The sequence below is a fragment of the Camelina sativa genome, chromosome 11, assembly GCF_000633955.1.
Source record: "Camelina sativa cultivar DH55 chromosome 11, Cs, whole genome shotgun sequence".
Classification (NCBI taxonomy): domain Eukaryota; kingdom Viridiplantae; phylum Streptophyta; class Magnoliopsida; order Brassicales; family Brassicaceae; genus Camelina; species Camelina sativa.
This window is the reverse complement of record NC_025695.1, coordinates 34,958,193-34,978,160: the sequence shown is the minus strand read 5'-3', so window position 1 is coordinate 34,978,160 and position 19,968 is coordinate 34,958,193. Positions and strand designations below refer to the sequence as shown.

Below are 19,968 nucleotides of genomic sequence, written 5' to 3'. Positions count from 1 at the left end.
GTGAGACTTGGGATGACGGATTTCAAGCCAACTAAGATCTCTCTTATCTTAACTGATCGAGCACGAAGAATTCCTAAAGGTGTCTTGGAGGATATTCCAATCAAGATTGGAGATTGCATGATTCCCACTGACTTTGTGGTGTTGAAGTATGACAACGAGCCTAGTGATCCTCTCATCTTAGGACGCTCTTTCTTGGCTACAGCTGGTGCCATCATTGATGTTAAGAAGGGACACATGCCTTGAATGTAGATGATCTATTCATGAACTTTGAGATGGACAAACTGAGAAGGGTTCCCACTATTGATGGTCAGACATTTTCTGTGGAGGTTGTTTCTGATGACAATCCGATCATAGAGCTTCATGGAGACATTACTGCTGGGTATGTCAAAGAGTTGGAGATTGTTGAGGATGTGAGTAAGCAAGTTGTTAAGCTTGAAGATTGGTGTGGTGATCATCTAATCAGTACTAGAGACCATGATGAGGTTCTGATCCATGACAAGTTGCTGGTAGATGATGTTTTTGTAATGGAATCACAGATTGCTGAGGAAAGTTGCAGAATCGTTGTAAGAGACACGAGTTGCAGACACAGCATCGATCGATGCAGCTGTTGCATCGATCGACACACCTCCACGAGAACGTCACAGTTGTCCAAAACCGAAGATACTCGAGTTGATTCCTTAGTTGCAAGTCCTACACTAGTTGTTAAGCTGAAATCTCACCATTCTACAGTCAAGAACCCACAGATAAGGCCAAGATATGCATCTTCCTCACCCAAACCTTCTCCTAACATCAATAAGAATTTCAAAGGTACAAAAACTGTTTGCAGTTAACCAAGCCACGAGATTATCGTAGAGCGCTTGTTTCTTCTGTTGATGATTTTGCAGGACTTAAAAGAAAGCCACCCATACCTCAGTCCCGCCCTGATCTGGTTCCTCACATCCTTGGCAGATCTCATGCATCTAAAGTTTATACACCACCTTGGATGAAGAGGAAATTCTCCCGGAAGCATTCATTGCCATGTTCCGATCCACCGGATGCCTGAGATCCGACACAGTCAAGCTAATGACTGAAAAGAAGCGCTTAGTGGGAGGCAACCCACTCATAGGTTTTTCTTTTCCACTTTGATTCATTTTTATTTTTGTTTTGAGTCAGTTTGAATTTGTATTGAATTATGAACTTCTATCTATCATGTTGCGTTTAATCTTGTGTTTAAGTGATTCTTAGCAGTGCTAGCATCCAAGGAATGAGAAAAACACAAATTAATCGCAGCTAACTCATGAGTAATGTTTGAACTCTCTGCATCTACAAAGTGCATCAACCGACACACCATCAACATCGGTCGACACAGAACATCCAGTTTGGTAACACGATTTTGTTCACAATTTCAATACTTATTCGTTTTTGTTTATTTTTCTTCGCCAATCTCTTACTTGATAGCACTGGGGACAGTGTTGTTTAGGTCTGGGGGAGGCAGTTACTAACTACGTTTTTATTGTTGAAAAAAAAAAAATTGGTTTATTGAGTCAAAATTTTTGTTGGGAACTATGATTTTTCTTTTTAGTGTACTGCTTGGTCTATTAATGCTGCAGATTGAATCCACAAATCCGACTAATGAAAAATCCAATGGCTGACCAGTAAACCAGAGACATCTAAATTTCCAACAGAATCCACAAAAGCCTGAGGTAACTTCTGCACTTTTATTTTTAACTCATCAAGGAGATTGATGTTCATAGATCTTGACTCCTTGTTCATATATGACAAGTAAGATTTCAAAAGAAAAAAATTGGTATTCCTCTCCTTTATTAAAGTTTGAAATATTTTTCCTCAGAGCTTTGTTTAAAAAAAAAATCAAAGATGAGATGATTTTGATCAGTTTAGAGAGGTAGGTAAATTACCTGTGACCTCATTATTCTACTCTTGAGTCAAATGATCACACAAAGCTTGGAAGCGAGGGGTAGGTAAAATACCGATGACCCCATTATTTGCCTACAACTTTGAGAAAAAAAAGAAGAAGATAAAATAGAATAAGTCTGGGGGAGAGAAAGAATACCACATGTTGTACAGTTATATCTTGCTTGTTATGGTATTGTACGGGAATGAGTCTAGAAGGTTCTTGATATTGATCAAATTGATGAGTCCCACCAATGAAGGCTTAATGGAGGAAGTAGTGGAATTTGGTTTGAATTTGGGATGCTATGAAAGTCAACGGAGAAGTACATGGTGGTTCGATTTAGATTTATCTGGTAAGCATATGGATTATGGTTTGGATGATCATGGCATTACTTTAAAAAGAAAATGAGTTCCTGCGTTTCAAACCTCTTTCACAAGTCTAAGTTTATGTTTTGCTTGAGGGCAAGCAAAGACTAAGTTTGGGGGAGTTGATATATCATGGCTTTTAGGTGTTTTTAGCCATGAGATAAGTCTTATTTATAGTCTTTTTGATATTTTTAGAGTCTTTTGAGTCTTTATAGGAATTAACATGGATGATAGCTTAATGAAGCTAAATAGGAAGATTGGGAGCTTAATCAAGCATTGAGGCTGAAGCTGCAAAGTTGGGAGACGAATTCAGAGGATGCATTGATCGATGCAGATGATAGTGTCGATCGATGCTGGGCCAAAGAAGAAATCGGAAGCTTTCCCACAAGCTTTGAAGATTTACAAAACCGCCCCAAAGTTTTCCATATTTGCATCATTAGTTCCTGGACGTGTTTTAGGAATATTTATAGGATTTTTATGGTCATTGTTTAGACCTAAAGATTTATTTTTCCTGCAACTTTTGAGAGAGAAATCCCTGAGAGATTTTTAGAGAGATTTTGGAGAGAAGATTCAGAACTCCTTTTCTTATTCCTTTAATCTCTTAATGCTATCTATTTTATTCATGATTTGTGTTCTTACAATTATGTCTGAGTAGATCTGCTTGTTAGGTTTAGGGGTTCTCATTAGGGATTTCATGGATTGTTAGATTGATTAATTGTTTGGATTCATTATCTTTCTTGTTCTTCACCATAGGTTGTTCTTAATGCTAGATCTTTGATTAGTCATCTGGATTTAGATCTTAGGATTATTGATTGATATGAGAATATAATGGATTTTTCTGACAAAAACCTTTGGTGAGCAAAATTAGTACCTGCAAAGAGATTTGATTTAGTAATTTTGTGAAATTATCTAAACTTGATTTTATTGCTGGTTTTTAACTTGAATTTTGCAAAGAGATTTGGATTTTCGGGTTTTAAAACTTAGATAATATTTGGAGCGAGAACTAATTTATTTTACAATTGTGTTTAGAGTTCAAAAACGGTGCTTAATTGTTGAATATTGCTTGCTTAATTAATTTATCTGATTTTCCATGATTTCTTGAGAACTTCCCTAGACCTAGCGTTTAATCCTTCTGAATTTTACAACTATTTTATTTTCTGTATAATCTTGCAATTTAAATTAATATTTTGGTTTAGCATAATTAAAAGATTATTAAATATATTGTGTGATCTAGAGTCCTTGTGGATATGATCCCTAAGTACTACAATTGATCTCTTAATTTGAGAGAGTAGCTCAGGGTTAAATTTGAGCATATCACTATCAAAAGATTTTGTGACGTTAGAAAAAAGTTTTTACTTTCATTGGTTGTTGGAGCAAGCCATTTTGAGATAGCAAAAAGAGGTGAACATTTTCTCTCCACACAGAAAGAGGGCATAACAGAGGTTCTCTCTATGGTGGAAAAGGTTGGACACAAGGTTATCTCCTCAAGGGAGGAAGGCGGAGCCAAGGTTCTCTCCACGGTGCAGGAGGTTGGACACTAGGTTCTCTCCATAAGGGATGAGGGAGGAGCCGAAGTTTTCTCCATGGTGATCATACATTATTTTGATAATACATCACTGATTAGTATATTATGTAATATATAAACACATTAAGCCAACTATTTTACTTTCACTTCTGCATAGTTACTATCACAAATACATTGAGAAATTTAACATTAATTACTATCAAAAGATTTTGTAACGTTAGAAAAAGGTTTATACTTTCATTGGTTGTGGGAGTAAGCCATTTTGAGATAGCAAAAAAACGTGAACATGTTCTTTCTATATAGGAGGAAGGCAGAGCCGAAATTCTCTCTATGGTGGAGAAGGTTGGATAAAAGGAGAAAAATCGATAATCCAACAATAGTTTATGATTGCTTGGATACAAGGGTTACAAGACACAATGCCACATGTAAGAAGATGGCAAATCGGAGAGGTGCAACTAACGGTCGAAGAGTTGTAGCTCTTGCCATCAACGAAATCCGGTGAGTAGAATATTCTCTCACTTTATTTATTTACGTTCTTTTTATTCAAATGATTCACATTATTATTCCAAAGGGACAACCGTTTTTGCACATACATACTATTCACCTCGAATTTGTTCCTTTAAAATTTGCAACAATTTTGCACCCTGAAATCATTGTAGCCAAACTGTATAGTGCAAACTAAGACAACCAAAGCCAGTAACCCAAAGCAATATATAAGGGCTTTCAATCGATGTATAATCTCAAAATCGGCCGATTCAACCTCCTGCTTCTTTCAAAAGCTTTCATAAACTTAATTGACAATAATGGGTAGAATTAAATTATCCAAACAAATCCAGAAAAGAAAAACAACATTTCCCCTATCAACCCTCCATCTTTGCCTTCAATCCAAATCTTTCCATATTCCATACTCAGCTTATATAAATACGAACAAATTCTATATTTTTTTTTAAAAAAAAGAAAATAAAAAAATTGGGAACCAACTTGCCTGGCTCTGCAACGGTGGTGGGGGGCTTGAGGGTGTCTTCGGTTTCTTTCATTTTTTGATTATAAAATGAATTGTTAAAGAAAAAAAAAAGAAGCTTCTCATGAGATATCATCATCATCATCCTATCCTCCGCTTCTTGGCGGTATTCAAGCCTGTGGTCTTGCAGATTGGACAAAGATTCTTCTGTTTCAGCCATTCTTTTATGCATTGGCTATGGAACTCGTGCCCACATTCTAGTGTCCCCATGTCTTCTCCTTCAGTGTATTCCTCCTGCACCAAGTTTTCACCGTTCATACTCAGATGAATAAACAAATTTAATACTACTTTCTTAGTGTTATTGCAGCAACTCAATGTATACCTGACAAATACAGCATGGCTCTGCATCTTGTGGAGACTTTGTGTTGCTTTTGTACTTTCGTTGCTTTAACCGGTTTGATATGGTTTCCTCGTTTACACCCGTACAAACATCTCCAATCCGCTCTTCTAGTGCTAACAATTCCTACAGTTTATGAACCAGAGGAGTGAGGTTAATTACGACTTAACATGACTCGACAAAGATTTATGGTTCGTTATGGTTTTTTTACCTCATATGACATGTTGTCTACATCAAGCCGCATGTCTCTATATCGGTCATGAATACCAGCAGCACCATCAAACAGTACTGACTGATTTAGAAGCATGACGTCCTGGAAAACAACCATTTATGTTCCTATTAGGCTAGTTCGTCTAGAATTCAACAGAGACAGAACATGGCAAGTTCGAATGTAGATAACTTTGCTATAGTCAGGAGAAACTAACCTCAAGCCGCAAGTTATTATTAGCATCCCTACGCATGACATCCAAGACATTCTGCATCTGTCCAAAAAAACAAGCGCAATGTTAGTTCTATTGGAGCCTAAATTTACAAAAACCATCCACATTAAAGGCTACATTATGAAAGCAGAATTTGTATGAGCTGACCTGGGACACCATAAGTCTGCTTCTTCCTCTGCTTGCAGCTGCCAAGGCCCGCAAAGAATGAGGAATACCAACCACACTATCACCTTGCCTATCAAACCACGGACCTGCTCTCGCGTAAGCCCGATTATGCATCTGACTATTATCACCACCCGGCTGAAGTACAAGCCCATCCGGAGGGGCAGGAGGGGTCAACGGACGAAGTGTTGGATGATCACCAGATCTCTGGTTTGTAGCATCTACTGCAAGGGAAGAAAGCAAGGACCTACGGACAAGTTCAGACCTTTCAGACCTTCTTTGATAATGTGGTGAACTCTGGTAAGGAGTCCATAGATTAGACGATGGTGCTGGAACACCTGTTGTTGAGCCTGTCCTCGGCAATGATGATGCAATATTCAGGTTTCCACTTGTTACATTTCTGGTACTCTGACTACGGGCCAAATTTCTGAGTTCAGGACCTGGAACAAACATGAGATTCTCTTGAATATTCCCGGATGTGCTTCTCGTCCTTGTTTCATCTAGATGAAGATTTCTCTCAACAGGCGCAGTAGAGTTCGATGTTCCACCCGCTAGTGAGCCCTCAGTCCACTGAAATGGTGGTAGCATGGTCCTTGAAACAGGTGGTATGCTCACAGCAGGAGCATTTGGGCTACGAGAAAAGACAAATGACTGTCCAGGTCTCAGGTCCAATGAATGTTGATCTCCTGGTAAGAGTCTTGATAAATTCGACTGGGATGGAGGAATAGGTCGTCTGACAACAGTACTCGCAGAAAATGCAGCTAGGTTTACAGTTTCTTGCTGATCTGAGGGATTACTTCTGACACATACATTTCTACTGGAGCTCTCTCCAATCGCAGAAACAGGAAAATTTGGAACAGTACCGGAGACTACTCCTCTTGGTCCATTGTCGAGGGAGCCAGATATATTTATCCCATTTCCTGGCCTATAAACGGAAGACGCTGGAGTCCACGAACTGCTTTCTCCAAGCTGGAAATCACGATAACCTCCTGAAGAAGATTGACCAATACTGCCTTCAAGAGCTTTTCTCTTGCAGGATGCACGACGACCCTCTACAGACGAACCTGTTCCAAGACTGTTCTCTTCAAAAGATCTGACTGGTTGTGAAACCCTGGTCCCTGGTCCATAAGCTTCTAAGAAACCAGATCGACCCCTATAGGGACTAATATCGTCATGAATTTCTATATATTCTGCATTCAGATTGACATTCTGAACAGGTTGATTTGTGCCTGATGGCTGCCCAAACACTGGATCTAAATCAATTATTTCATTTCTTCTTCCGTCAAAGCATCTAGTTTCCATTCTTGACTCATTGTGACTGGCAGGTTCATCCTTTGTGCCACTAGAGCTAGCCTCACCGTGGCCAAATCTGCGTAAATCCTGTTGCTCGCGATAAACTGAGTTTGCAAGCGAAGCGTTTGATTCAGAATTTGCAATCATGTAATCCTGCAAGTCATTATCACCAAGACTGTGAATATTCTCCCAATGATCTATCACACCATTACTCGAAGAAGAACCATGCTCAAAATTCAAGGCCTCTGATAAATAGCCAAGACTGGCCCTCTCTCCCTGCATCTTGGCTAGAAGTTAACCACAGTTACACTCGAGAGAAGAGAACTCACGAGACTTCCCTGCTCTCAACAATGTGCCTAATGGGGGAGACTGCAAAACAACAAAGACAGCAGATCACTCAGTAACAAAGAGAACAAAAAGGCTTGTAAAGAAACAAATAAACACACTCAATCAAACCACAGCTTCTACAACTGTAATACTAAATGGCACCCTGTGATTGCATATACACTCACATAACCTGCTTCATCTAGAAGAGCACAAAGAGCAAAAGCTCACTCAAAGCAAGACTGCTGCAACTAACTAGTATACAGACAGATGCAATTCTAGGTATATACAAATGGAGACTCACTTCTACATGTGACACCTAACTAAAACATAAATGATTTAGCAGGAAACTGATGACACATGAGTTTATTAACAAGCTTGAACAGTAAAAGGCAGATGCGAAAGAAAATTCATATGATCAAGTTGACACCTAATTGTCAACTTCGAAATCAAGCATCAATGAAAAAGAAGGTAAAAATAAAAGCTAGGACCACGCAACAAGCATGCCAGTTGAAACAAAACTAAACAATATAGGGAAAAAGAGTGAAAACATTTTACTCAACTACCACCACCTCGATGGCATCAGGAAAAAAAAAATAAGAATCAAAATGTACAGACTAAAATAAGGCACTGCCTCATGAATGACATATCAACTAACCATCGGTATACAAATCACCGACCAAAGAAGTTAATAAAAGTATCACAAATCCTCAATACAAAGCAAACATATTGGAAACAGCAAGGTAAAAGCAAAGGCAAAAGAAATCCACAGCTTGAAGGTAAAGCATCATCACATAAACAATTCACAAACCTCAAAAGAACCAAACTTTTCTCACAAAACAAAACATAACAACAAGTTCATAGAAGTAAAGATCCGATTCAAACGGCTAAAACCCATTAAAAAAAACATGTTTTTTCCTTCTCAATCAATAATCAAATCGCACCATAAGAACAATTCTACAGAATTTGAGACAAAAATTTCAAAAAAAAAGAAAAAGAAACCGATTTCGAAAAAAACCCACCAACCGATTCTCACGTGTTTCGATCGAGCTTTGAAAACCCATCAGAACCCAGAAAGACATTAAAAATCAAATAAAACAACAAACCAAACATGAACAGAACATAAATCGATCTAAAGAACCTTATGATGAATAAAAATCGAAACTTTAATGAAAAAAAACACTCACCGATTGAGAAAGAGAGAAACCTTACCGCTTTGTGGAGAGAGGAGGAAGAGGAGAGGGAGGAGGAGAAGGAAGAGAAGAGAGAATGAGGAAAAAGGAAGGAAGCAAAAGCCACAACCAACAACAACACAAATGGGAACAGAAAAGAGGATTATTAGGAGGAGACGGCAATGTGTAATTTACCATATAACCAGAAAAAAGTTCAATTTTTTTATAAAGGAAATTGAATAAAAAAGAAAGAAAGCAAAACAAATTGGTCATGAGAGAGAGATGAGAGAGAGAGGTTAAAAAAGGTCAGTAGTCATAAGAACAGTTTCCAAAGACACAGAAATTGAATCGCTAAAAAAGCCTATAAAAAATCAACTAATAACAACAAAAGAAATTCATATTTTAAAATTTAATGTGTAAAATCTTAATTTAATAACGTTGAAGAAGAAGGAGATGCAAGTTGGCTTAAGAAGAATTAACAGATAAAAAAAAAAAAAAGAAGTTTTGATTTTTCTTTTGGGTTTGCTAAGCAAAATTGTTTTATGATGTCCCACGTCCCAACCAAAAAAAGTTTCTCAGCCTTTGCCTCTTCTTACACACGTCCCTCGTTTTAATTTTTTTTTCTTTTATTCGTTTTAGATTCAAAAGTTCAAAACTGAACCAAACCAAAACCAAACCACAGCAACAAGTCCGGTTTCTTTCCTTTTTCTGTTTTGTTTTGTTTCCTAAGTTGCCATGTAACTTCGGTCTACTTTCTTATTCTGTTTATTTTTTAAAAATATTGTATTGTTTATTTTTTTCTTCCATTAGCTATAGATTCTCATTTAAAATAAGTACAAAAAGTAAAGTATACGTGTTCATCAGAATCACTAGTTACCTAAATATGCTACTAGCAAGATTATCATCACCTTATGAATGAATGGTCTTATCCTATAGTACAAAAGAGAGAAAAAATCAAAAAAAAGTTCATAGTGTATATTATGTGAATAATTGAATACTATACTTCTAAATTTTTGGTCAATATTATGTGTTTTATTCTTTGCAATCAATTCGTGAACTGTCAATGATAACTTGATAAGGTTCATCACCTACATATTTTGATTATTCTTTTTTGAAACGTAACTTTAAGAAAAAATATCATTCTATCCAAGCATATATATTATATTTTTACTATAGAAAATCATTTTAAATTTAATGTTTTTGTTTGCAATTTCTAAAATTTAAGCATGTTCAATATATATAAAGAAAACGACGAGTTTGTCCTAAAAAGTTTCTAGACACGGGACTCGAGATTCTCTGACTAACCATGTCTTCCGATGTCGGTGAAACTACTAATCGTCAGCGTCGTGGATGACAAACCCTTTTAACCTCTCTCTCATCTACATAAGTTTCTCTCTGATCTTTTGTTCTACCTCTAAGTCTTTTTCCCCTAAAAATCCAATTACAACTTTCCAAGAAGTCTTCTTCTCAAAGGGTTACTTTACCGACGGAAGATCACATCTCTGCTCTACAAGCTCCAATCTGAATCAGATCTTGGATGTGTTCCTGCTCGTGAACCCGATGAAAGAAGCTTCACAATAGTCCAGTTGCGCCTCATCTCATACATCCGAGCAAGACTTCATCGCTACACCAACTGGCTCTAGATCTGGACTAGCACCTGCATCACCATTGTTTCTTTCCCACTAGATTTCGTTAATGGCAGGAGCTTCTCTTTGACCATCAGGTGTGCCTTTTCCAGTGGGAACGCTAAACGCACACGGCGAGCTCAAAAGCTGGCAGATGGTTCCCTTAGGTGCTTTACTGCCGCACGGCACTCCAATCCTGCAGAACGGCGGTGACCTTTACTCCCATCACCCAACACCAGCAACCCTAGGGTTTGTTAGGATAGGCCTCGCTTATCTTTGTAGCCCATTAACGCCACTGTGGCCCATATCCAGGTCTGATTTTTTAATTGCTATGCTTAGCCTTACTTAGAATTGTGTTTGCTTGATAATGGCGAGAATGCTCTCCCATTCGGTCATAGGAACACTATCCTTAGAGAAGACTAGCTTACTCCTTTCTCGAAACCATATGGATATTGCACTTTTCTTGTCATCGGATGCAAACTTAATGTGAATTTATGTGGAGTTGTATCTTTCTCGAACATTATGTGCTTTGTTGCTTTCCAAGCCACTGTCCTACTCCCTGACCTTGAACCGAGTATGAACCCTCTCAGATCCGTTGTTGATAAGTCTATGTCAAGCTCAACCTCTTTAGCACCCATTACCTATGCTTGGTCAAGTCGAGTAACCCTTGGTAGCAGAACATTGGCGTCTTTAGAATGGCTTGTTAGATATGTGTGTCAAGGCCAGTATATTAGCGTTGGTCGGATGTTTACAATGTTTAGTAAGTATGATCCTGACCTGATTGTGGATTTGAACCTGATGTTTTTGCCCATTGCTCCCATTTCCCACCTATCACCACTAGACTATAAGCTTGGGTCTGTTGATAACTCTCAAAGCCAAACCAACTACAAGCTTTGTGTTGATTTTCTTAACCTCGATGGCTTTGAGCTTCATGTGAGGGAAGACCCACCTGCTTTGTTACGGTTTGATGCCTATTTTTTGCCAACCCCGGTTGTAGCTTCAGCTAGATTCATGAGGTCTGTTTCTAAAAGATTGAAAGACTTTGCTCTTATGCTTCTGATCCCTCTCATGTTGGCGAGAAGCCCTCTATTTGTTCCCTCCGTGGAACACTCTTTAATCACAATGAACATTTTTAATCACATATCCCTCCATCTGTTCCCTCCAATGAACATGTTTTTTCTTTTTTTTTGGTCAACATGAACATGTTTAATCACAATATTTTAATTTGTGAAAAGTAACAGTAATTTACTGATTTATTTTGGGATATGAATTTGTTTTATGAATATGTTTTGTTTTAATTCAGAAAATCAAAGCATTTTTAATGTTTAAATTTTTGATTAACCAGTGTATTTCCAATTTAACCATTTCCTCTACTCCTACCTTCTAAAATTGGATCGACAATCTATTTACCGTTTAGAAAAGTCGTAAAGTATCACTTCCACATAGACTTTAATACTTATTCTATTTTGATATATTTTTTTTCATGAATTTTCATAGAATTTTAGTTTGGCTTCGATTCGGTTACGTTTAGATTTGTTCAGTTCTATTGTGGGTATCAAATATATAAAAAACAAAAATGGTTACTATTGAATAAAAGTTGGTTAAAATTTTAAAACATAGCAAATAACTTTACGATATTTTGGTTATTTTGGTTCATACATAACTGATATTTTGGGTTTATAATTGTAATTTTATATAATTGGGTTATGATTATATCCCAGATAAATATTAGATTGATTTAGTATGATATGTATTAAGATTGTAACCATTTACATTTTATAAGATTGATGTTTTTTATAAATTTTAAATATTTATAATACTTAGAGTTCTTATAAAGTTTAAAATATTTATCATATTTGAAACTTCGCATAAGTTTAAATATATTATTTCTATTTTAAAGATTTTATGAAGTTTCAATTTTTTAATTGTTGAAATATTAATAATATTTTTATAATATTTTGAAATTTTTTAAAAGTTTAAATTATTTAAAATAATGAACCATAATAAACCAAATAAAACTTTTAAATTTGAATGTCTAATAAATCAAGCTTTCTACTCATTCTTATCCTAAATCATTTTGGTCTCTTTTATAATATAGCTCTGAAGTCTGAACCATTGTCCAATTTTTTAAGCAATGTGGGATATAGTACCTATATTGTTTATATTGTTTTATTCATCAATTGAGTAGTATATGTCTATTTTGAAAATTTTGAATTACATCATATGCAGAAAAAATCACAAATTTTATTAACTAAATTTATTATATAATAATTCAAAATAATTTATTTATAAATTCAAATAAAAATCAAAGTGAATCATATATTTATATATGTTTGAATTAGGTAGAAAAATTCTAATGCATTTAATGGTAATTGTTTCCAAAATGAAGATTTATTTGTGAAAAGTGCTGAAAAATACTTGTATAGATGTCAAGTACTCTTTCGGTTCTCGGTTCAGTTTTTCGAGTATAGGAGACTAGGATCCGTTTGGTAGTTTCTTGGTTATGTGTTCTGCTTGGTTCCCATTTTTTGAATTAGTTTTTGACTCCATTTTTATATTCTGGATATTTTTCAAGTCTAGCTTAACTAGTGCAACCTTTCCTTACACGTGAATAAGTCTTTTAATATATTACCTAAATTAATTTTTTAAGAAAAATATAAGAGAAGATTATTGGTTTGAGATTTGAATAGAGTTTTAAAGACTTTACATGTTATGTAGAATCTGTTGTTATTAGATTAATATTTTGTTAAACTCTGTTAAAATTTAGTGTTATTAATTAAAAATTTGTTAGAAATACCATTTTTCATATATCCTTTTTCAAAAATATCTTTTTTTTTTCCTATTTTCATTTTTGCCCTTCTTCAAATTTTAATGACCATTTTACCCTTACATTAAAAATATTTTAATCAATAAAATGAAAAAAAAAATTTCTCGCAAAAAAAATTTCAAACACATTTCCACCCAAATTTTTTTTGAAAAAAAACTCCTACCAAAAGTTTTGTTAAAAATAATATGACAAAAAATTTCGACAAAAAAATTTCCCACCAAAAAAAATTTACAAGACTTTTATAAGGTTTTAAATTACTTAAAAACCTTGTAAAAACTTTGTAAATGCTTTATAAAAACTTTATAATATACCTTTTTAAATCCTTTAAAAAAAATTTAAACACCTTTTAAAAACCTTGTAAAAGCGTTTACAAGATTTTTATAAGGTTTTTAAAAGGTTTTTAAAAGCGTTTACAATGTTTTTATAAGATTTTTTAAATGTATAAATTTCAAAAAAAATGGCGGAAAAATCCAATTTCATAGTTTTGGCGGGAAATTTTTTCGATTTTGGCAGAAAAAAATATATATTTGGCGGGAAAATTTTTCATAGTTTCTGTTTCCATAATTTTTCATAATTTAACCACACAAATTGTGTTTTGAATATATTCTATCTCTGAATCTTTTGCAAACAAAAAAAAACAACAATTTGATTCCCATTTTGTTTTCCAAAACCTGTGAGCTTTGATTCTTAACGTAAGAAGAATTTCAGTTCGCATTTATTTAAATATTATTTTTAATATATATATATACACTTTTTAAAATATTACGAATATGTAAATTAAAAAAGTTTAAAATACTATATAGTATGGTTATATAGTAGATGGGTAATTAAGAGGACATGTTGGAATTAATAAAATAGAATTAAATTTGTGCTAACACGGATTAAATTCTTATTTTATTATTTGTCAACACTACTAATATTAGAATATTTTACATATAAAATCAAGTTGATTTAACTAAGATTATGTATAATAATTATATCATTAGGAAAAATGTGACTTAATCACAGCATATAAATTACTTATTATGTATTTAGATCCCTTATTTTTTGTTATAATAATTAAAAATTAAAATAGAATTTCAAACACTAAACAAAACAAACTAAATATAACAAACAAATGGTCATGAAGTGTATTGCGGGTTTATAAATTAATATAAACATTTAGCCGCACAAATGACCGGAAAATTTAGTTATTTCTTTATTTACAAAACATCCAATATTTAACAAACAAATATAATATAAAATATAAATAATATTAAAAATTATATGCACGCGGTGTACCAAATCTTGTATCCTATTCATGTTAAAAAATGAAATGGCGCCTAACCCAGTCTCTAATAGATAACGTCTAATCAGTAATTTTTTTATTTTCAGCAAAAATGATTTATATTGATGAATTTATGTAATGGTTATACAAATGACTTGGTAGCCAAGTTGGGGGTGAAAACGTTCTGAGTAAAAACTATTGGAAGTACAACCCAATTTTGCTAAGACATGAGTAACTGTATTACAATCTCTACGTGAGTAAGCAAATTGAAAATTCTGAAACTAGGATACCCAATGCTTGATATCCTTGCTGATGCCTTCAATCGATTGATTAAAAAGCTTATTTTTAAGCATTTTGTGAGTGTATCATTGTCCCCCTCAAAGATAACCGATCTTAGTCCTCGAATCCATGTTTGTTGAAGTGCTACTAAAAGGGCTTTTGCTTATGCTTGTAAAGGGGATGATGTGTAGCCTTGGATAGATGATCCCCTACCTGAGAGACTCCTAGATGATCGCGGAGAATCCATCTGCATTTTGCTTGGTGTGTTAAAGGATCAAAATCAGCATCATAATTACACTTGGTGAAACTGACTTTCTTTGTGGTGTATGAATGAATGATGTATGGAATGAATAGAAGTCAGGGTATTTCAATTCCCCTTATGCAGTTGCAGTATAAGAGGTGTCAATCCTATCTGAGTGATTGTGAACAATTAAGATGTGCATATGAGTCTAAGTCAAGCCAATTGTAAAGATTGTTTGTCACTAACAATCCTAAAATGAGATATGAAATGCAGAAAGTAAAAACAACTAGAACAAGATACTAAATGCAAACAGAACAGACAAATTAAAGCTATAATGAAACTAGAACAGAGATAGACACTATGCTAATGAACTAATGCAAGACAAGTAATGAACAGGAAACTACGTGAATGCAATGGAAATGAAACAGGAATGAAACAAGACAATCACAAATCAAAAACACAAGTTCTGGGGATGAACTCGAGCAGCACTCGACCGAGTGTAGGTCGAGTACGTGGTCGAGCTAGACTTAAACGTGAAAACAGAGCAACACAAGAAAAACAGAGCAATGCTAAAACTAATCAAACAACAAGCAAGCAATGATATTTAGACTAAGATTTCAATAAACAAAGAAGGCCTTGAGGAGGGATTCATGGGCTGAGCTAATCATTGTGGTTATCTAACTTGGTCAACAAATCTCAAGCAAACATTGAGCTGATCTCTAGACATACTATTCTAAGACATGTTTAATCCACTCTCATGGCAAGAAACAATCAAACCTATGCATTTCTAGACTTGTTCTCACAAAGAAAAGAATCTACACAAGCAGGCATTAAGCAATACATCTCAAACCAAACAAGACTTCTAATCTCTTAGCAAGCCTAATGGTAAGCTCTAGATCTAGCCTTATCTATGCTCCTTAGACATTGGTGTGATGCTAAGATGCTTGAAATCAAACCCTACCCTCTCAGATATAGGATCAGCATTAAGATCATCTAGCCTAGAAGAGATCTACAACAATCAAGCTTGACCAAATCAAACAAACCACAAGATCAACCCAGCCTAACCCATCCTCAAGGTCCTAAGCAAACTACTCACAAGAACACATGGTGAAATATGTCAAAAACCCAGAAAATAATGAAACTTGCATCATTAGAAAGATGAAACAGAGATCTACAATATTGATGAAGGAAATAAACTCGAAATCTTAATACTTTGAAAGTTATGAAACAAACAAAATATAAGAATCTAGTCTTTCTCTCTCAAACAAGTACAAGATCTAAAAATAAAATAAAAGTGCAAAAGGAATAATATCTAAAAAAGGTAAAAACTAGGTTTTAGACTCTCTAAAAAGCTGGATTCTTTTTGTGGCTGCAAGTACAAGGGCCTTATATAGGAGGTGAGGTGGAAGCCCTAAAAAATGCAAAAAGTCAAAGTGGTCAACGGCTCGGTCAACTCGACCAGTGCTCGGTCGAGTGGCTGGTCGAGCTGGCTTCTCTCGTGCATTCTCCACTCGGTCGAGTCCTCCTCAGCACACGGTCGAGTGGTGGTCGAGTGGTGCGGTCGAGTTGGACTCCGGACCTTGATTCTACAGCCTTGACTCTCTTGTTTTCTCCTCAGGACAGCTTCACTTCTCCTCAGCATTGCTTCTATGCTCCTTAAGCTCCAAAATCACCTGTTTATGCATGAAAAGATGCAAATGCAATGCAACTATACTCTAATGCATGATTAGTCCTAAAGCTACACAATAATGGCCTAAATGGATAGCAAAAGATGAAAAAGTTGTGAATAAACTAAGGGAAAACAAGGTAAAATATATGAACATCACTTGGTAAAGGAGTAGGGAGGTCGTAACCATGATTTTGCCGTCTGATGACTTTCTTGGTCTGGGACATCATGCGCTTGTTCTAAAATAATGTTGCGCTTGTCACCAATGTCTTTATCACCTTCATAGACAGTTTGATGTGTATCTTGTATGCAAGAGATGTAGGTCTTTGCATATCTAGTCTTTGTGCTGGCATGAAAAAACCTTGTATTTCTATCCCCACAATGTAAGCATCGGTTTCTGATTTTAGTGTGCCAGTAGCATTCTTCATCTTGATACGCTTTACTCAGTGCGTCTTGTAACCTTGGGATGTGTCGTCGGTGGCTTCTGTTTGTGCTCTTCATAGCCATGTTCAACTCTTTTTGCAGAGAATCTATTCGTTTAGCTGAGTTTATGTTTGTGTTGTGTTTCCCTTTTACCATTGTACGTCGACAATTGGTTATTTGATCGCAAATAGTGTAATAGTTATTTTGCTTGCATAAATTTCATCCTTTTTCCACTATTTGAGCAAAATCCTCAATCTCTGTTAGTCGTTTGTCAAAACGAAAAGGTTTAGTTGGCATTTGGTGCAGAGGTTTGATTGTTGTGAGTGTTGGTTTGTGGTATGCGCCATTAAATTCCAGGAAATCAGCTTCTGCATTGGGGTATAAGGATGTCCACTCGGAGTTACCCATGACTCTATCTAGACAGCATTTGACTGTATATTGATGTCTCTCTTCCACCCAAGAGAATCTATCTCCTTTATGTTTTAGATCAGCTAAATCACAAATTGATATCATGTGATTGAATCTTCTAAATGTCCAGTCTTCTCTTGGAGACCCCCAATCTTCTCCATGTTACTAGTGATCTCATTAAAATCACCAGATAAAATCCAAGGACCATCACGGTTAGTTCCTATTCTTTCTAGTAAATCTCAAAAATGGTGTCTCTGACTTTGAACTGAGTTACCATAAACACCAAAGAAATAGAAAGCATTTTTATTATATTTGATGTGAGTATCAATGATACGTTCATCCTGATACAAGGTGGATAACACAATATTATCAGCCCACATCATTGCTAAACCACCACTCCGACCGCGGGGGGTTCAAATACAATATTTTTAAATCCTAAAACATAAGCAAAATCACAAACTACATAACAAACATTCATAGTTTGATACAAGAAAAGAACATAAGGTTTTAGAATACGAAAATTAAAATGATTACAAAAACTATAAATATAATATAATATATAAAATTAAATAAACTAATTTCATTATAAAAAAACTTGTTAAATCATATATAATAATTAGAAAACAAAATAATATAATTCATATTAATGAACGTTGATACCATGCAGATGAAGTTAAAACTTATAAATTTTAATTTCTATAGTTAAAACTTAAAAAAAAATACATTGAAGCAATCAAAAATAAAAATAATTAGAAGATAATTGATTAATGATCTTGTAGGAACACATAAGTACAATAAGGACCATCTAGAACCATCTACAATAGTTTATCAGAAATCACCTAATAATAAAAATGCTTAGGACAACTCAAGACACAACGATTCAATCTATAAACCTTAATCGTGTTTTAAAGTTGAGTAGTGCGTCTTGCGTTTAGGTCTCTTCTTTTACTCTCGATATCCTTCTGTTACGCTGAGGTTGTTCTCTTTTTATAGAGAGATTATTTACCCTAATTTCTTTATGACCTTTCTTGGATTAGACTCTCTGTAACATCTGTGAACTGGAATCCCGGTTTAGGGATTGCATCGGTCGATGCACTATGTGCATCGGTCGATGCAAGGCCGGTTAGGTGCGGACAAGTTTGAGTTAAATGCTGCCTTTTGGGTTAGGAAAAATCCTTAAGTCGTGTTTTTGTCTCATTCGACGAGTTTGGCCGTTTTGAGAGAAAACTAGAGAGAAAAGAGTTCTTATCAGTTCTTAAGTGTTTTTGGGAGATTATGGGAAGTTGGTGGCGTTTCCTTGTGAGATCTGAGGCTTAGATCCTTGTAGGAGCTTGGTAGGAGCGTAGAACTTGCGTTTTAGAGTCAGAATGGTCTTGGGCAAAGGTAAGTGCATGACCATGGCTTATCTAAGCTGGAGATTTCTCTGATCTGCTTGTTTATGTGTTGTTTGGCTTGTTAGAATGTTATTTGGGAAGTTAGGAAGCTTTCTTGTGGCTTGAGATCAAGTTTTGTGGTTGTAGGAACAAAGATCCAGCGAGAAGCTTCGGGGGAAAACGATGCTTTGCATGTGCATCGGTCGCTGCACTTTGTGCATCAGTCGATGCAGGTGCGAGGACGTCGCGTAAAACCTTAGGGTTTTTCGTGCTGTGTCGAGCATGCGTCGGTCAATGCAATGGGAGTATCGGTCGATGCAAGTGAACCTTGCATCGGTCGATGCATATCATGCGTCGGTCAACGCAACCCCAACTGATGTCGGTCGATGCATGCTTGGTGTCAGTCGATGCAGGGTCCTGGTTTGTTATTGTTGATTGTTGATTGTTGGTTGATGGTTAGAGATGTCTCTATTGTTTGTGTGTATATCCCAGTAGATGGGAGGATTGCCTTATTGAGTGTTTATAAAATACTCATGCATTGCAATTTGTGTTTGTGGTGCAGGTAAAGGCAAAGTGTGATCGTGGAATCAAGGCAATGAAGAGGAGGATGTTCTAGGGACTCGATTGGTTGTTGTCTGGCATTGCTAGGTTGCTAGAGTTGGGTCATTAGAAACATTGCTAGGTTGCTGGTTCTATGATTCCTGTTGGTTTGTTTTTTTGGATATTGTTTATGTTATAATTATTGGATTATTATTGGAAATTAATTTGATATTGGTATTGGTTTTTCCGCTGTTGGTTGTGATTGTGGTTAGGTGGCTAGTGGATATGGGACCACTAGTTGTAGTTTATTTATTATTATTATTATTATTAATTATTAATTATTAATTATTTATTTATTTAAAAAAAAACGATGTCTTGATTGATTATGTGAGTTAGTCAATTGTGTGTGGCATGGAGTCCTAAAACATCCTCTTTGAGCCTACAGTGTGATTCCACGGTGAGTTTATGTTTTTTTGTGTTATGTTAATTGTGTGCTTAGCCTTCTGTTCATGGTAGTGCAGATGGTTAGAGGGGGTGCTGTTGCTGGTCGTGGTCGAGGACACGAACGTGGTCGTGGTAGGGGCAGTNAACGCAACCCCAACTGATGTCGGTCGATGCATGCTTGGTGTCAGTCGATGCAGGGTCCTGGTTTGTTATTGTTGATTGTTGATTGTTGGTTGATGGTTAGAGATGTCTCTATTGTTTGTGTGTATATCCCAGTAGATGGGAGGATTGCCTTATTGAGTGTTTATAAAATACTCATGCATTGCAATTTGTGTTTGTGGTGCA

At 35.6% G+C, this 19,968-nt stretch overlaps 1 protein-coding gene across 2 annotated transcripts; it reads right to left on the bottom strand.

Moving 5' to 3' along the window:
* LOC104725180 (probable E3 ubiquitin-protein ligase RHG1A) lies at positions 4,381-8,772 on the bottom strand. Of its 2 annotated transcripts, none has more exons than XM_010443795.2 (6): positions 8,546-8,772; positions 5,727-7,403; positions 5,565-5,621; positions 5,351-5,452; positions 5,125-5,265; positions 4,381-5,036 (listed from the first exon to the last, which is right to left on the bottom strand). In XM_010443795.2, the coding sequence occupies exons 2-6, from the start codon at positions 7,314-7,316 to the stop codon at positions 4,884-4,886; spliced, it is 2,043 nt and encodes a 680-aa protein (XP_010442097.1). In that variant the 5' UTR covers positions 7,317-7,403; positions 8,546-8,772; the 3' UTR covers positions 4,381-4,883. The 2 variants fall into 2 exon arrangements, with proteins under 2 accessions (XP_010442097.1, XP_010442096.1); XM_010443794.2 differs by having other exon boundaries at positions 8,571-8,771.